Raw genomic sequence first — 19273 nt, 5'->3', positions numbered from 1 at the left:
TTTGGTAGTCGACAGTATTGAATAAAGACAAAACCAAGGGACTCGTGCACACAATAAAAACTCTGGAGACACTTGTATCTTTAGAAAACTCTTTAATACCATTTCAATCCAACATGTAAAAAACAACAGTGGAAGGACTGAGTTCTCCTCTCCTTGCTAATACTCTTTAATCATTTATGGCAGAATTTTGACAAAAAGAAAACAGACAAATTGCACATGAGTCATATTAGTGAGTCCTGACTGTGTCTAACAGTAGTGTTCCCGGTGGGGGGTCAGCGGGGATCAGTCTCTGGGGCAGTCCCCCCCACTCTCCTACCGCCGGAGCCTCAAAACAAAAATACTGAACAGATCCAGTTTGATCCACTAACAGCAGAAAGTCCTGCTTTTCCTCTGGCACAGAGAAAGACAACGTGCACGCTGGCAGCATGGCTACAGGGCTACACCTCTAACACACACATGGGAGGGGGGAGAGAGGAGGGGAGGAGGGGGTCACACTACACTGACCTGGTCCGTCCACTCCCCGGACGCCCCCCCCCAGACTCAGGTAAATGAAAACAAAAAGGGGAGGAAATGAAATCCAAATGAAAGTGACAAACGGAGGGACACGGGTTAGAGAGAGAAGACTGCGGCACTCAGCAGGTCTATACTTACGTACATGACGGGACATTAGCAGGTCCACACACATTTGGACACTCCTGAGGGGGCGGAGAGTCTGTCTTACCTCGTCACTCAATCACCTGCAGCCAATCGGCTGCTTGCTGTCTATTATTGTGAAACAGTAATGATTGTAGCGCCGCCGGGACGAGGACGAGTCAGTGGTCTTCTCCCTGCGCTCGGCCCACGACCAAACTCACGCCCACCTGCTGACTCCGGTCCACCAGCCGCCTCAGCCTGTCTGAGTTACCTCCTTCTGCCGCTTCAAACAGGAGGCGCTGGAGGGGAGAGACCGAAGACGGAGAGATGGGGGCGAGAGACAAGAGGGGGAGAGACGTGAGGTGAAACAAGGTGGGAGACAGGGTGACAGAGGGGGGGGGGCAGCAGGTGAACATGTGTTGGTACAGGTGAGACATTAACAACAAAGACCCAGCCCCAGTCACTTCAGTGTCTCAGGATAATCCCCCACAGCACAGAACCACCTGCTCTGTTATTTAGTCTTCACAGCATCAATGAGCTTCATTCAGACTCAGCTGTTTCTAATATTCTCTCTAATATAGTCTCAGAATTGATCAGCTCCGGAAACGTCATCAGCTTCATCAGCTACGATTCCTATCGACGGGTTCTGTCCTATCAAATCATCGTTTCTAACATTTTATTTCCGTTTTTTGAAAGCACCTGCAATGAAAAAGTAAAAGCTCGTTTGTGCTGCAGGAGTTTGTATTTTCTTTCCACGTCAAATCGTGTCCCTGTGCTGGGGGGGTCCAACCTCACCGTGCCTTTAGCCTGAGACACGTGAAGTGACCGGGGTCACTGACACTGGGTGCTAACGTGTGTGTGCTATGTGTGTGCTAACGTGTCTGCTAATGTGTGTGCGCTAACGTGTGTGCATGTTAAAGAGGAAGTGAAGGGGGTAATTTACATCTTTCCACAGGGCGGCACACAGTGGAAGGTTTTGCAGGGCTTGCTGATACAGAAGTCGCACCTACAAAAACAAAAAATAAAATAAAAGAGGGGGGGCACACCAGATGTCGAAGCATTGTCAGTTCAGAAAAGGGCAGAGGGAAAAACAGTGTAGAACGAAGTCAGAGGGTTGGTCATGTCATAAAACAGAAACAATCTGACAATAAAGCAGCGTTACTGTAAAAACACCTGTGGGGAGGAAACAGGTCAGTGACAGGGCAGACAGAGCTAAGCCTTCATGCCAAACTTCATTCATTTTGGATGGTTTTTACAGGAGAGGTCAGTTTGTGTAATTATTCCATTAGAGCCCGGTAACCGTCACATCCCTCATCACTAACTCACCTCGGATCGCTCCTTTAGCTCCCTCTCCACAGCTATCGCTCTGCGAGAAACAGCACAAACACTCCGTCAGCTCCTCGCCTGCAAAAACTACAAAAACTAACAGCTAACAAAACATGTCAGTCTATTTCAGTGGGTCAGCCTGGGGTACATCTGTGGACTTTTCTTATTGCCAACAAATCCCACGGCCAGGTCCGAAGCTGCCCCGTGTCGGTGTCACGACCGGAGACTTAAACATCCTCACTGGACATAAACCGCTGCTCCAAAAACACATTTCAGCACTAAATTGTATTTTCAGTTACTGATTCAGTAAAAACCCAAATAGCTTCTGCTTCCACCTTCTCTCATTGTATATTAAATATTATAGTAACTTCATGCATTTCACTTTTGGACTAACTGACCACAGGTGACGCCTCCTCATCACTTTTCACTCCCCAACCACGACGTTACGTCCATAAATCACGAACTCTGCACTTCTCTGTCCAAACAGCCCAGAACCTGTGCACGCGAACTCATCCGGGACCAGAGTGAAATGCTGCTTCTGTACAAAGTGGCGTGGAAGTGGCTCTAGACGCACCACAGAACCAGAAGCAGCAGCAGGAGTGAATGTGATGACGGGAGAGACTCCACGTGAAGACGCAACCAGTTTGTGGGAGCTCACATATGAAGTGTGTGTTGGACACAGTCCGTGTTTTTTCAGGGATTTGTTGACAAGAAGAAAAACTATCACCAGATTTGTCATTTATTTAGATTCAGCAGCTTTTCTGGTTTCCATTGAACAAAAAATACATAAATAAAAACAAAAAACTAAACCACATCCTGATATTTTCAACAACTCAACATTTGCTTTGTGTTTTCTTGGCCCGTTTAGCAGAAGCTTTTTTTTTTTGGACTTACATTTTCCAGCTGGTCAAACACTTTGGGGTGTTACTGCTCAACATCCTGGCCTGGAATTTCAGATGTTCAATGTTCCCGTCCTGCCACTCCTGATGCAGCAACCTGTGCAGCGACAGATCAGCACTGACACGACTACTGAACTCAGAAAGTACCGACAACAGCAACGACAACAGCCCTCTGACACACAGGCAGGAAGCCCAATCCACTCATGTGAAACACACCGAGGACAGAGCCCAGTCTGACGAGCACTGACCTGCTCGGTGTTTCATAAAGTCAGGAACCTCGACACAACTGGAGAAGAACAGCAGCAGCATCTCAGACATGCAGCTGACAGGTTTTAAAATCACACACAGCCTGTAGCGGACTGCTCCTCGTGGTAGAGTGTGTATGATGGTGTCTTTCTGTGGTTGTGTGGACACCTTTGACTTAAAAACCTCTGTTGTGAGGACACGTCTGAAGGGTTAGACCTGGTTTCAGGCCTGGAGTCAGTCATTTGCACGGAGGTGGAATGGTTGGTGCAATAATCCTGCTTCCAACAGGGTCACATCAGAGACCCCACAACTACAGAAAGATCAGCCAGCGTGTGTGTGTGTGTGTGTGTGTGTGTACCTCAGGCCCAGTTCAGTGTTGTTGGGCATGGCGTATCGCAGCCTCTCCAGCACCAGTGCATGCTGGGACTGTGGCAGAGAGCTCAGGTAAAGCGTCACCACCTGCAGATCCAACGAAGAAGAAAATCATCAAACACACACACACACACACAAACACAAACACACACAGGCTGAATCCACTGAGCTCTTGCCTTGTTGTGGAAGCGGTAGCAGCTCCAGAACTCTGCCGGGTTAAAGGGAACTTCCAGTCGCGACGGGACGGTGCTCAAACATCGATGGACCAGATCTGAGAACACCTTGGACTGAAGGTTGGCGGGTCCACGGGCCCGCTGGCTGCAGCTGAACTCGAGGTAACTGCAGAACGAGAACCCCAGTGAGAAACCCTGTGGTGACGGCACCGGTCTTACCTACAGAGGGTACTGATCCGTGACACTCACTCCATCCACAGTTTGTGAAGCTGTTCCAGCTGCATGGCTGATCCCAGCGCCCTCTCAAAGGCATCCGCCGCCTCGTCCACAGAACCGTGCAGCCACTGCCACCGACTGCAACAACAACCAACACTGCTTCAGTAACTGCAGTTCACCCCGCTGGACCTGCAAATCACAGGTTCTACAGGAAAATGACGGCAGAACTCAGTGTGTCAGTTCTGTCAGCTCATTTCTCAGGCCTGTTTCAGATGTGGGCTAAACTTCTGAACACACCAGTGAATCAGATGGAGGTAGGGCATCTGCAGACGGAGCTGCTCCTCCAGCTCCTTCTTGATGATGGGACCTCTGAGGAACTCGTCTGTGTGGAAACCAAGGATGTGGCTGGAGAGGAAAAAAAAAAAAAAAAAAAAAAAAAGAACTTAGACAAGTTTTTAATGAGTCACAGTAACTTCAGAGTTCACTCCTCCAGCAGCTCTGTAAAGCGAAGGTGTGCTTCAACGTACCGCAGGACGTCCACAGGTTTCTTCTGACTCTGCTCATCCTCACAAAGAGACAGGATGAATGCTCGAAACAGAGGAGCGATGGCGTTGGACTTCTCCTGTTGGTCAACAAACGGTCACTTCGACAGTTATAGTGGAAATGAAACCTGGCCAGAGCAGCAGGAAGAGCTGAGCTCACACTCTCAGGACAAAGGAACTTTAGGAAAGCAGCATTAACACTTTTACTTTTCTGAGGATTAAGATGGAAATTATGTGTTTGGCTAGAAACAGGTTTCTTTGACTTACAGAGATACCAAATGCAGGATCAACCTTTAAGGGACAGTTCAGTTTCTGTTTCCTTCTTAAACAGAAGCTCCTGAAACAAACCGTGTGAACGCCTGAGCTCACCTGAGCCATGAGGAACTTGCAGGAGTGGTAGAAGACCTCGGCGTTGTGGGGACACTCTGCCAGAGCGTGAAGCCACATGTTGACCGCCTGATCGCCGCTCCCCTTCCTGATGTGGAGGTCGGCAAGAGCGTCTCGCAGGACGCACGACTCAGGACAGCACTCCAGCAGAGACTCGCACAGACCGATCCCCTCATCATACCTGTTCACGTGGCGTTCAAACAGATCAACACCCAGGAAAACATACTGCACGTTTCATGCCAGACACCCTGATAAATTCTGATAATCTGCAGTTATTCTGGTCTATTCCTGGTCTCAGCTGTTTGCTTGGTCTCTAACGTCAGACGAGAGAACGTGACTGAAGGGAAAGATGCTTCTTATTAACGGCAGCAACAGGTCGAGCAGCTGGACCAGCATCTGAACAGGAGAGTTAGTTTCACCGATCACACGCTGCAGGTCAGTGAAGGGGTCGGTCGTTGCTTCAACTTGTCTTTAACATTATTTACGTAAAACAATTTGTCTCCATTTTTTAAGGTGACGTTCATTAAGACTGAGTCTCGTTGTTGATCGAACGCTGCTTACAAAGAAATGAAAAACTACAATGCAAGTAAATCACAGTTCCAGCACACGGTCTGCTCCCAGCTTTGTTACTGTAAGCTACACACAAAAACAGGTTTTAAAAGAAAATACAGGTACAGGACTTTGGCATCAGACCAACTGGTCCTGCTCAAACTGCCGTCAGTCACATGACACTCACCTCTGCAGCAGTTTGTTCAAGAAGATGAGGTTGGTGTGAAGAGGAACACAGGCCAGAGTCCTCTCACCCTGAGACAGAGACTCATCACTGCAGCGACTGATGGCATCTTAGGAGGAAACACCACAGGTGATGAGACTGTCACCCTGAATCGGAACAGCATGATCTTTAGGCCTGGCTGATTCTGGTTTGTTTCCTTTGGTTACCTTGGAACAGAGCGGTGAGGATGTCGAGCGGCGTGCTGATGTCCTGCGGCGTTTTCCACGGTAGCAGGAAGGACTCTCTGCTGACCAGTCTGGAGGGACCAGACTCTGCTGGGTCATACAGGCTGGACGGCAGCCGGTCGAACTCCGTCAGGTGAATGTAGGAGAGCCAGACCAGTGCCCGGTCGCTGGCTGTCAGGTGTTCAGCTATGCTCCTTTCATTGGCCGATTTCAAGGCATTCTGAGACAAAACCAAAGGAATAAAATGGTTTTTTATACTTTCATTTCAGAGGGTGAGGATTTCAATTTAAAACCAGACTATCCAGGGACTCAAGCACAGTTAAAAGTTGCCATTTTCACCTGTAAAATAGCCAGAGCACTCTCCATCCTGCCTGTGAACACGTTGAGGTGGACTCGGTAGAGCAGAGCCTCCATCAGCTGGAAGGACAGTTTCTCTGTGACCCCTGAAGACGCCTCAGTGAGGAGAAACTGCAGCAGACGATCACAGACGTAGTCTTTGCCATCAAACGAGCTCTCCAGGTTCAAATACTGCAGGGGGAGATCAGTCAGCACCACATGGTATTATTCCATAATGCTCTGAATGTTTTAGCCAGTTTCTGTGCTGAGAGCAGAGAATCAGAACCAGGGCCAGAGGATGTTTCTATTAGAGATGTGGACAGTTAAACCTGAGGTGGCATTTACTGTAAAGTGTAAATGACTTGTTAGCACATGTTGGGGCGTAAACTATAAAAGTATCAGCACTAAAATAAAAATAACACTCCTGAAAATTTTCCTGAGCGAGTCACAGCTGTCTGTGGACGCTCGGCATGACAGCACAGGCCTGTGAAACACATCTCAGGACTTACGTTCCACCACACTTGATAGTCGGGCGCGTGCTCCACAGCCATCTCACACATCTCCTGGACCTCCTCCCTGCTGCCTCGCCTGGAGAACAGGGACAGGTAGTGGCTCCACACCTCTGGGTTATCACAGTTCGTTTCCAGAGCACGAGACAACGTGTTCAAGGCGGCCTCCAAACACTCTGCTGCAGACCTGCAGGAGAAAACTCATTATATCTTCGTTTTTCAAAACAAAGTCAAAGGGGAACAACAAAAAAACTCAGCTCAGGATCTGTTGGTTGGCGACTTACGTCTCGCTCTGATTGAGGTATTTGAAAGCTAGTTTGATCCACAGCTGAGTATCTCCAGGATTCTCCAGGACGCTGGTCTCCAGGTTTGATATGTCGTCTGTCTCACTGACAAAGTAACGCTTGTCCTCTGATGTGACGCACACGTCCAGAACCGACAGGCTGGTCTTAGAGCAGTCGTCTGCACAGACAGACACAGGTATAACTGACAGAGCTCCAGCTGATCCACAATATATCATCCGGATGTTCAGGGTTTAGCGGGTTTGAAATGAATCAGGTCTCTCTACAAATAAAAGACTTTAAACCTGGTCTGAACACGTGTTAACGAATATTCTTACACTAACACTTTCAGCAGTGAAACACAAAAACACTAAGCATGTGGACACAAATATAAAAATCCAAAGTCACGAGAGTTAAAACCACTTAAAAATACAAGCTGAAGACGTTTATATGGTCACAGTTATTTTGAGAGGCTCAATGTTTTGAGCTGAATCTGAACTGTCCTACTGCAAAATGAAAAGTTAGATTTCAAAACTTTGAAAAATAAAAGTGTGTGTTCAGTCACAAAGGATCCAAAAACCCTTCCTGTGTGGTGCCGTCACATTAATGTCTGTTGGGTTGGTCCTGACACACCAGAGACTTCACAGTCCTTTAAACAAGTAGAAGAATTTCCACTGCATCATTTCTCTTTCTGTTCCTCACCATATCTTCCTGGCGTCACGTTTTCCCCCGCCGTCTCATCCTCGCCGTCGTCCTCAGGGCTGAGGCTGCTTTGTGCCGACGGCTTCGGCCTCCACCTCCTCAAGTCTTTACAGGTGGTGAACGGAGGGACTGTAAACACCAAAAGAACAAGTCAGAAATCAGCAGATTGTTTCTCTGACGCTGAACAATGTTATAAGGAAGGTTCACTAACTGTGTCGTTTGCTTTCGTTCACTTTGCTGACCAGGAGGACGGCCTTCTGATCGACCCCCATACGGTCTTTGTTAGTGCCAAACAGCTTTTTCATATATTTCTCTACAAAACAGACAGAAACTCAGGTAATCCACCAGACCCAGAGGCTGAAGGAAGTCAATTTTACAAAGAGGATAAAATATTTTAGAAAACAGATTATTGTTTCTGGCTCACCTGTGGCAACACTGATGTCATCATCTGAGCTGCTCTCAGAACAGCCAATCAGAGACAGATTGTACGACAGGATATCCTGGAAAAGTTGGTTCCCAGTCAAAGTGCAGTTTCTCATGTGCTGCCTACAGGTCAGAGGACGCAGACATTAAACATCACAGACGACATAAAGGTCAGCATGGAGGCAAACAAATATTTCTCTCTCTCACCATCTGCAGTCGTCATCATTGCAGGTTCCTGTGAGGTCAAACCTACAGAAACACTTCTTTGGTTCGATGGCGTTGCTGTATGTTACCGTGCTCAGGGATAACTTCTCCTTGGTCCTGTAATATGGACTGAACCTGAGAGAGAAACACTATTCATCAGAAAATATCACGTCTATAAAAAGGTTTCACACATGTTAGCGTGACTTCTCGTTTGACAGCTGCAGCCACATTTGACCCAGTGACCATGTGATCTGCATTTAAGTGACTGATGTCTGACACCGGTCAGACGTGTGGAGATCACTGCACAGAGCCGTGTTCTCACTTTGTTTCTGTTAACTGGTGTCAAAAACCCACATTAAGTCTATTGCATTCAACAGCGTGAAACAATGCAACGCAATGACTGTATAAGCGTGTTGATCTACAGTCTACCTGTATGATCGGAAGACCAGCAGAGGGCTGTGATATGGTGCGAACGGAACAGGTCTCAGCTTTGTGCTCCCTGACTGATTTGGTGCATCCAGCTCCACTGACACCACCTGCAGCAAGACAGAAGTCCCAACACACACAGAGATAAGGTCAAATCATGCGATAGTGTTCTGATACAAGACAACCTGAAAGGAACAATCAAATCAAATATGTGTCTGCAAATTTAAGTTACATTCACCAGCAAAATGTTAGTTAAAATTTAGGTGATCACCTGTCCGGGTACAGGTTTATCAGTGCTCTCGCCCAGGTACTGCAGCTCCGCCAGCAGCAGCTCTCCCAGCCGAGGCTGCTGCTGATACTTCAGCTTCAGAGAATCCACATCCAGCCCCGCAAACATCTCGGCAGGAGCATCGGGGCTGTTGGAAGACTTGGCAGGTTTGGTGGTGTTGCTGTCTTTAATTGGGGTGGAACTCAGCTGCTCTAGGTTGGGTTTGGTGAAGGAGCAGTTGGACTGACGGAAGGAGTGTCGACGGGGGCCTTTAGCAGCAGGAGCAGCAGCAGGAGCAGCAGGTGTGGGTTCTGATTCGTGATCATCAGCCTCTGTGACATCTTCACTGTCCAGCGTGAGTTTGTCTTGCGTGAGGTCGTGCAGGGAGGGCTGGGGCAGAGGGAAGGAACTGGAGGGGTGTCCGACCTGGACCTGAGGGTCTGGGGGGGTGGACGCTCGTAGTGGCGGTTCTGTGGGCAAGTCTGGTTGGAGTCCTTTGTTCCGCAGGGCCTGAGCCTCCTTCAGCTTCTGGATTTTGAGGGCGTATTCAGACTCCAGCTGCTGTAGCCGCTGCTTCTGAGCGATCAGCTCTGCAAAGTGACGCTCTGAGCCGCGGGGAGCTCCATCCACACGCTGCAGCTTACTGGGCTGAGTGGGAAAAAGAGAAAAGTCAAGTTCAGGTAGGGTCCCATTACAGTATCATCAGGTAAACACATGCTCTGGTCACAGGAAATAAAGCCAGCAGAGACAGAAATGCTTCAAAGCAGTAAATAAATATTCAGAAGGATTCCTGATTAAATGCTCTATTATAACCACAAAAAGCTACAGGGGTGCCCGTATTTAAAGTATATTTATAGCTTAAATCATATCAGATTTTAATTCACATTATTTTTTGTGAATTTCTCCAAATTTCTCCTCTGGAAAATGTTTTTATAAGACTTTGTCTCTCACTTGACCTGTGAAAATAAAAGTTTTCTCTTTATTTTGACATGGAGACTCAAGTCAAGATAAAAATTTACTAATATCCACATATTTAGAAAGTATAAACATATAAAGTCAAACTATCATGGAAAAGCGTCTCACAGAACAGTAGATTAGAAAACACAGCTAATGCTAATGAAGAGCTAACGCTAATGCTACCGACAACAGTTGGCTAACAAGGCTAAAGCTAACTAATGTACGATTAGCTCAGGACATTATCATTAATTACAAACAAACATCTTCTACCTATTCTTATTGATTACTTTGCTCTTAATAACACTAACTACTAACTACAGTAACGTTAGTACAACATTATATAGTTAGCACAAAGCTGTTTACCGAATTAGCGTTAGCTAACGTGACCCCGCAGCTAAGTTAGCAAATAGCTAATGTTAGCTAGTGTTACAGAAAAATGTTTAAATAGGTCAAATATTCCACCAGTGATCAATTATGAATTATTACCGTTCAGACGTTAGAGTCACTGTCATTAACCTAAATTGAACTAAATCTCTGTCCGTGTTAAATGTCTGACAGTCATTAGCATTAGCTAACGCTAATTAAAGGGAAATGACACCTGGTTCTTCATCTGCGGTTACTCAGTAAAATCCGAACTAATGTGGCTGTAACTGACAATTATTACATCATTTCATTAATTAATGTCAGGGTTGTTTTCAGGTACTTGGTTAATTATGAGCCCAGTTTCCTCTCACAAAAGAAAGAGACACAGGACTATGAAATATTTGGAATTAAGTTCTAAAACAGCTGCTAATAATGTTGTGCACATGGCTGGAGAGATTCCTCAATGTGTGTGTGGTGAGAAATGCTCCTGACTTCATCTGCTCCTGATACTGTACAACTCAGATTCATGTGGATCTTTCCCAGCAGGCCGTGCTGCCTGACCGACTGACGTGCAGGTTTGGCTGTTCGCCCTGTCGTCTTACCAGGGCCTGGGTAGAGTCTGTTCTGCGTTTTGATCCTCTCCCAGCAGCCAGGTGAGCCTGAGCCAGCTCCTGCTCTAACCTCAAAGCCAGACTCTTCTTTATGGACACTCGATGTTCAACACGATGCACCTGCACACAGCACCAGAGGTCAGACAGACATTCACACAATGAATCCTGAGTTTCCAGGGTTTATGTCCCACCTGCTCCTGGAGCTTCTTGAGGAGCGTCTTGTTCGCAGTGACGATCTTCTCCGAGGCCTGCAGCTGCTCTCTCAGTTTGGCCACTTTAGCCTCAGCAGCTTTCAGAGACTCCCTCTTCTTCAGCTCCTGTTGGAGCAGGTGTCTGAGGATGGCCTCGTCTCTCCGCAGCAGCTCTCTACAAAGATTTACACTGCGCTGAACCATCTGTCTTGTGTAGCAGCTAAAACTGAAATGTACCTGGTCATACAGTATCGACGCCAGGTCTCACCTGTGTTTGTTGAGCTTCTGCTCCGCTTCAATCAGCTTCACCTCCGCAGTTGGTTTCACTGAAGCCTCCAGCACAGTCTCCAGGCGTGTAGGTGAGGCGGAGCTCCGTGGGCCGAGGCTGTGATCCTTCATTATCTTCTGCTTCTCCCTGCTTCAAGCAGACACAGAACATTCATTTCAGTCTTTCAAACATCTGGAACGTCTCCAGGACCATTTCTCCAGATGTTGATCTAACAGGTTTGTAACAACGGTGTTTCATGAAGGTTTCGTACCTGGCGATTTCCTCTTTGAGCAGACGGTATTCAGCCTTCTTGGCTTCAGGTAGAGCCTCTGGAGTTCTGACTGGGTTGTTTTCTTTCTCAGACCCTGATGCTCCTTTAGGCTTTGATGCCTGGAAAAATATGACAAATGAGATCAACTGTTAATGTTGTTTCTTATTATATTCTGAAGAAAAAACAGATTAACAGGGTTTTGAATTAGTCTCACACACATTTATGACATGACATTTACGCATACAGGTGATGCAGTAAACGTGGCCCACCTCAACCGTTCTCCTGGCTTCCTTGATCATGAACTCGAGTCCTCCGAACACGGCCTGTGTGGAGCTGCAGGCGTCCATGTCAGAGTCACTGTCGTCTGAGTCATTGAGAGAAACTACCACCGACTTGTGTCTGGGCAGCTGGAGGAAACACACGACAACAAACAGGTAAGAACCAGCCCAGAACACCACATGTAGACCCTGCACCTGCAAGTTGTAAAACCACAGAGCTTCTTCACCACCACTGATGATCTTAACTTATTTTGTCTAAACAAACAGGAGTTCTCCTCTCAGAGTGAGGATCTTACCACAAGTGGAGCTCTGGAACTGTGGTGCCCTCTGGTGAACTTGGTCCTGGACTGCGACACCGTGTTCAGACTGACCGTGCTCAGATTCCCCCTGGTCGGCTGCTGAACGCCTGCAGGAGGCTGACAGCTCGGAGACAGAGAACCGCTGGAGCTCTTGTCCTACACACAGGGAAAACAAAAAACCTGCTGGTGTCATCACAGGTGAAGCTGCAGAGTGTTGTCATATAAAATAATACACATGAAAACAACAGGACCAACAGGTGTGTACAGCTGACACACATTCTCAAAGTACAGACAAATATATAAGTATTACAGTTTCATTGTTTAGAGCATGGAGAAAATTCCACGTGCAGCTGTTTTTGTTCTGTGGCTGTCAAGGATCAGGAAGGAGCAGCCTGACAGACTTTACAAAAGATGAAGGAGTAAGAAGAAAGTTCGGTAACAGACATCACAACGTGCAGGAGGAACTAGTACCACTGGAATGTTTGGTGGAATAAACAAAACACCCACTGTCCTAACACTGGTCCCAGAGTACTTCCTTATTTTATGCAAAGCTGGTGCACAGCACGTAGCTGTGTTTCCATAATCAGGAAGAGCAGTTCTGCTGTACTCCTTTTTGTAAACCTCAACTATTCTACACAAAGTTCTTGGTCCCAGGGGACAGTTCCAGCGTTGGAAACCACCTGTGAAGCCCCGCTCACTCAGCTCAGCTGATTTTATTCTATACAAGAGTCAACTGACTTGAAAACCAGCCGCACTGTGAACAAACCTCAGTCGTCGTCACCCTTTTGTTGGCCATAGACATCAGGCAGGTCTCCCTCAGCAGCATCTCCTCCTCCTCCTCCTCATCGGCAAAGGGAGGTTTGGGAGGAGGATCCAGCTCATCTGGTGGCGGGGGCACAGGTGGAGGTGGGGGATTAACACCGGACAGCATGGGCGACAGGAAGGGCTGAGAGAGAAACAGAGACACGTCTGTGTTAACATCTTCATTCCTTAACTCGAAAACTCCTTTTAAAAACGTGATGAGGGCTGAACACGCACACGACACAATGTTAAATATATTTATAGAGTGATGGTAAAACAGTAGAAAATCACTTCAGGGCTGTTTCCACAGCTGGGAGGAAGAGGAAGAGCAATGAGCAGTTTCAGTGTTGGGAATAGGAGCAGTCACTGGGTCTCAGACAAACACTGGTGATTTAAGAATCAAGCAGAGGGCGGCGGGGAGCGTACCATTCCAAACTGAGCAGAGTCGGCCACATACAGAGACATCTGAGAGAAACATCCTGCACTGTCTGCTGTGAACGGGCTGTGTGTTGGCGAAGGGACTGGAAACAGAAACACAACACATTCACAAACGTACATCACGACACAAACATGAGCCAGTTATTTCAAGAAAACCGATGGAATCAAGGCTCATAACATGTATGTAACCAGATTAAGGCAAAAATGAGTTAAAACCAAGGGAGACGTTATTTAAATGTGGGCGATTGGCTCGATTCTGTCAGCTCACCTGGTGAACTCGTCTCACTGTCCGTGTCCATCGCCACTTCGTCATAGTTGTCGTACTGGTAAAGGTTCCCTGAGGCATCCAGACCCTGTTTACCTGTGGACTTCCTGTGTTCCCGCTCTCTGGACTGAAAAACAACAACAAAAAAAACACCTGAAACTTAAATCAAGAATTCCTCAGATTTCTGCATCACCTCATGTGGTTGTTGTCTCTCACAGCTGCTGTCATTTCTCACAGAGAAAGATAAGCTGCCATACAACAGACTAACCCTGACTGGATCTCAGAAGACAAACTAGTCCTGTTTGGATCCATCTGACCCACTAGGATGGAGATAGGCCAGATGTTTCCCATAGAACAGTTTAGTGGCTGATTTAACAGCGGCAATAACAGTACAATTTAAATTTTAAAATATATGTTCATTTTTTAAACAAAGCAAAGACATCGACCTGCTGAGGAATCGCACTACAAGTACAGATCCACCTTTTAAATACCTGGGATATTAATTAATAAGAGAAATAATCGGTGGTTGTGTGGGAAGCTCCATGAATCAGCTCAACATGTGCAGCCTCTTACGTTACTGCGCATCCTCGTCTTTCCTCCCACCAGCTTCATGAAGCGGTTATACTGCTCGTCCTGGTTGGACAGGTCTCGGATTCTGCGGATTTCGTCTTCGCGTTTGCGTCGTTCCTCCTCCTCCTGCCGTCGTTTCTCCTCCTGCTCCTGCTGGATCTTCCATGTCCTCAGCTGCTGCTTCCTTAACGCCTGCTTCGCCATCGAGCCTGTGACAACAGCCCGATTAGTCAGGAAATACAAACCATGCACAGCTTCCAGGAATCAGTGGTGAAGCTGTGCTCTACATGCATTGGTAATGAATGACTGGGCAGCGGTGGGACACCCTGAAACATGTGCAAGTCTTGTAGTGACATGAGGGCAGCGTCTGGCCCCTCTCACCTGGGTTGATCATCATCTTGCTCATATGAAGTTTTCCTGGAGTTCTGCATCTTTCCAGGGGTGTTTTCAGACTGGGTTTGGGACTGGGTTTAGGACTTGGTTTAGGACTGGGCTTGGGTCTTTCTCTCTCTGGAAGTCTCTCTCTGTCTCGGTCTGCAAGCCTAGTCCCAGGCTTGGTCCTGTCCCGGTCCCTCTCCAGAGGTTTGGACCTGGTTCTGTTCCTCTCTGCGGCGGCAGCGGAGGACGCCGACCTGGTGGTGACTCTCTGCCTGTTGGCCGGAGAGGCTCCGGGGCCAGGACCTGAGCTCTTCTCCTGGACGGCTTTAGTGATCCGATCTTTGCTCCTCTTCATCACCTGCAGCTCCTTCTGCTGCCACTTCTTACTGGCCGACTGCAGCGCGAGGAGCCGCAGCTGCAGCTCTGACAGCTCCTCCTCCTCCACCTTCACCACCGGCTGCTCGGAGGAAGAGGCGAGAAACAGATTAAAGACTGATGTGGACTCTGAAACCACCTTGGTCTTAGATCACCTATAAATAAAGGACAATGTTGGTCACTTTTAACCAACATGTTCTGCACCGCACCTTGTCAGGAGAGATGACCGAGTCCTCACTGGAGGCTGAGGACGCTCTGTGAAAGGAACACATCTTCGTAGTTTTCTCCTTGTCCGCCTCCTCGCTGCAGCTTGGACATGTCTTCTTCTCGGCCTCGGTGTCGGGCTTTGGTTCCGTTTCTGCTCCAGCATCTGGTCTCCTTTGTTCTTCTTCAGCTGACGAAACACAGCACAGGAAGTGAAACCTCCTCATACGTTATTTATCCCTTTTCACTGTTTGCTCCATTAAAAGCGTTTTTAACATTAATAATTCTGCAAACATTTCTGAAACATATTTTCACGTTGATGTCATGGGTAACTCAGTGTACATATGGTGTAATTTCTATTTCAGATTAAATCTACACAGCGTGCAGAAAGCGGAGGGTCTGCTTGGGATCAACTCACCCCCCGTTGCAGCGTCTCCTCCTTTGTCCCGCTCGGTCCACTTCTCGTCCAGGATGGCAGGAGTCGGGAGTTTCTGACGCAGAGGTTTGATGTTGAACGCCTGGAAGACTTTCTTCTCTGCCCGCTCCAGCTCGGAGATGTCGTCTGGTCCTGCTGGACTCTGAACTGGATCGGGTACTGGTCTGGTCTCTGTAACACTGGCAGTGTGGTCTGGAGGGTCCTCTCTGATAGGGGATGCTTTGGGCTCCAGAGCCATGGTCTCCTCTTTACGGATACACTCCAGCTCCAACTGGATCTGTTTATACTTGGACAACAAGTCCTCAAAGGACTCATCAACACTGTTCTCTGCTTTGGAAACACTGTGAGCAGCTTTTCTGGTCTGATTCCTCCCTGGGGGCTTCGCTGAGGTCAGAGGTTAAGGCAAGTAGGAGTATGGCCACGAATCAGGACTGTTTCCATGATGCCACTTTGGCTAAAATAACAAAACTGAAATGTTGAACAAATGATTTTTTTCTGGACAAGTTTCTCTTCAATAATCAATTTGCTGTCACATGACGCACGTGGCTCCACATCTACTGTCAGAGCAGAACAAGACGTTTGTGACATTTTGGCCTGAGCTTAAAAAAAAAAAAGAAAAAAAAAAAGAAGTGATCAAGTAATCGATTATTAAAACAGTTACAGTAAAAGTAATAATCAGTTAATGATCCCAGCTCTAAGACACTGAAGGGTTCGGTAACTGAAACACTGACTGGGTTATTGCTTCTTTCAGCACTGACACACTGGGCAGGAAACTCAAACTGGGTGAAACGTCCCAGCAGACGTGTGTCATTGTTTTGGTGGTTTCGTTTCCTCAGCAGCTGCAGTTACACAGCAGGTCTGACGGAAACACCCAGAGTCTGCCACCCTGCAATAAGTAACAGGAAGAGCCTCAAGTGTAAAGAAGGTTTAGTTTCATAAAATCACACTAATCAGCTGATTCAGTGATCAATAGCTTTGATAGATTTTACTGTGACATAAAAAAAAGCTAAAAAACTGAAATCACAGAATATTTGTCATTTTCTTGGTGTTGAGGTGGAAAAATGAGAGAAAACAGGAATCAGAGTGAAACGATGCTACAGGTTCTGTTGTTGTTGTTGTGAACAAGAGTTTGGCTGCTAAAGAATCCAGAACCAGATCGATCTGTATCTGAAAGTGTTTGATTATCGATTGATAGATAAGTCCATACACTGTGGTGGAGTATTATGGGGCTTTTCTACCGGGGGCTGAGCCGTAATTGACTCCCCGCTGACTGCTCACATTCCGGTAAAATAATTACGGTAGGCCGGTAAGGATACGTTTTCTCGAAGGAGACTCTTTCATGCTGCCGTGACTCTCCCCGGGCCCGTAACGACCGAGGGGAGCTCTGCTGCCTCCCTCGCCCCGGGTGCCTCGGTTCCAGGCCCCGCGTCCACCGTTCGGCATGGCCCGGTGTCTGAACCTGCCCAGGGCGCCGTGGCTGCGCTCCCAAAAGCTGGACCGGGGGCTCGGCTCGCCGTGAGGACCGAGCCCAGGCGGCGGTGGCAGCGGCGGCAGCGGAGGCGGCGGAGGCGAGGGAGCCGGGGGTCGGTCGGACCCGCTCGGCCCGCACTGCTGCCGGTGGCTCGGGGGGAAAGGTCCGTGTCCGTGAGGTCCGAGGTTGTATGGCATCATGAGGCGGAACTCGGGCGGCGGGTGGCCCATGTGTGGCAGCGCGTTGTGCGGATGAGGATGAGGTTTCCGTGTCCGTGGAGGAGCGCCGCCACCGCGGGGCCTGCTACCATCCCCCCGCCGGATCGGCTCACTCTCCTCGGTTTCATCGTCGCAGATCTCCCCGTCTTCCAGCTCCCCCTCCTCCGTGGGAGACCGAGCGGCTGCTTTTAAATCCATGTTAAAGTAAAGTCCCGTGCGGACCGTCAGTTCATCGGGTTTGATATATCGGGTCCATTTCTCCGTTTTTACCAACAGTTCATGGAAAGTCCGTGCACGGTGACAGTCAGCGCGCACTACAGCTTCTTCTCTGGCTGCTATCGCGAGACAGCGAGACTTTACGAGACTGGGGATAACCATAAAAGGACATGTGACTCTTTTATATCCGGTCGGCGCGCATGTTGCACGGGCCACCGGGCGGGGGCGCTGTTTCACTGATCAATATGAAATGCAATTGATTAAGCTTTCATTTAATATTTTAATCAAAATAATTCAAACTGAAATGAGTATTGAATTTCTACTTTGCACGTTGAATTGCCAACAGCAAAATGAACTGGAAATTAAATACAGAGGCCAAAAACTTTCCTTCTAATACAAATAAAGGTTTTCTTATTCTTATTCTTAATGTATGTTTCAATGTTCTTAAAATAATCATAACACTGAATTTACAATTTATTCTCCAGTTATTGTACTGTAAATGTCATATAACATAAAATATACATAATATACGACACTGTGCACTAACAACACACAGGGTATAGCTCAGTGCTACTGTCCCTGGCTGTTTTGGAACCTGCCAACAAAAAAGTCCATCAGAAAATCACTGACATTTCACAATTCTGCTTTTCATGTCAGCTGAGACATGTAGGTTACAGTATGAACCTTAATTGTTCCTACGCATCATTAATGACTATTATTATCTTTATTCCCAGGCATTAAGTACGCCTAACTGGTTCCCAGCATTCTCAGTGCATGATAATAGCTCATTTCCAACAGTGTTCATTTTGGCAGCTGATTTTGATTTAATTTAGTCTTTTAATAAAATGGAAAGGCCACTATACATTTTTAAGTTCTTACTTTATTCTTAGAAATCCAGCTTTAAATCAGAATTGCCAAATCTAAGCACAAATATCTATTACATTAAAATGATTGAAGATAATTAAAATCAAAGATAATTTTTGACTAGTCAGAAATATATTATTATTATTACTATCAAAAGTAAAGAATAGCTTTTTCTTTATTGTTATTCTTTATTTATTCATCTTACAGGGTGATAATTCTTATTTTTATTTATTTTAAATATATATTTTTGCACATGTACTGACAGATGTAGGTTCAAGTCAGTTAGGCCTAATTTTAGGATTAGATTAGGAATTCAAGCTACATTAGGAAACATTTAACTGCTCATTATCAGCTTCATTAGCACTAATATATATTAAACTACATTCAAATTTTCAAATTCAGAAACTTTATTTTTCACATACGTGGTTGTACAACATACATGAAATGCAATTGCAACAACTCCAGGCTGTGCAGAATAAAAATGTAAAAGATTTAAAAAGATAAATAGATAAACACTCTAATAAGAAACAAAAATATATAGTGCAATAAGACTGTGGAGAAAATAAATTATGCTGTGCAAGACTGTAAAAATAAGAATGTCCACATGTACTTTTACTGCTAATACTGTAACTTCATCAGGCTGATAGTACATGTGTACGTTTACTGCTAGTTCTATAAGTACATCAGGCGGATAGTACACGCGTACTTTTACTGCTAGTGCTATAAGTACATCAGGCTGATAGTACACGTGTACTTTTACTGCTAGTGCTATAAGTACATCAGGCTGATAGTACACGTGTACTTTTACTGCTAGTGCTATAAGTATATCAGGCTGATAGTACACGTGTACTTTTACTGCTAGTGCTATAACTTCATCAGGCTGATAGTGCACGTGTACT

At 46.7% G+C, this 19273-nt stretch overlaps 1 protein-coding gene across 1 annotated transcript; it reads right to left on the bottom strand.

Moving 5' to 3' along the window:
* Window positions 1–75: 75 nt before the first annotated feature.
* Window positions 76–17626, bottom strand: zfc3h1 (zinc finger C3H1-type containing). The gene is made up of 35 exons (XM_026310877.1): window positions 16922–17626; window positions 15588–15989; window positions 15175–15359; window positions 14594–15047; window positions 14216–14421; window positions 13646–13769; window positions 13366–13460; window positions 12905–13084; window positions 12136–12294; window positions 11831–11968; window positions 11562–11680; window positions 11291–11440; window positions 11023–11197; window positions 10823–10951; window positions 8904–9548; window positions 8636–8742; window positions 8210–8341; window positions 8004–8125; window positions 7791–7892; window positions 7580–7708; window positions 6881–7058; window positions 6597–6783; window positions 6091–6279; window positions 5734–5971; window positions 5531–5636; window positions 4777–4975; window positions 4393–4487; window positions 4163–4270; window positions 3899–4003; window positions 3653–3815; window positions 3463–3563; window positions 2854–2955; window positions 1960–1999; window positions 1577–1639; window positions 76–932 (listed from the first exon to the last, which is right to left on the bottom strand). Exons 1-35 carry the CDS (start codon window positions 17490–17492, stop codon window positions 813–815), a joined length of 6318 nt encoding a protein of 2105 aa, XP_026166662.1. The 5' UTR covers window positions 17493–17626; the 3' UTR covers window positions 76–812.
* Between the last annotated feature and the right edge of the window lie 1647 nt (window positions 17627–19273).

The sequence above is a fragment of the Mastacembelus armatus genome, chromosome 6 (assembly GCF_900324485.2).
Source record: "Mastacembelus armatus chromosome 6, fMasArm1.2, whole genome shotgun sequence".
In the NCBI taxonomy this organism is placed as follows: domain Eukaryota; kingdom Metazoa; phylum Chordata; class Actinopteri; order Synbranchiformes; family Mastacembelidae; genus Mastacembelus; species Mastacembelus armatus.
Note: the sequence above shows the minus strand (reverse complement) of the source record. Positions and strands in the feature narration are given on the sequence as shown.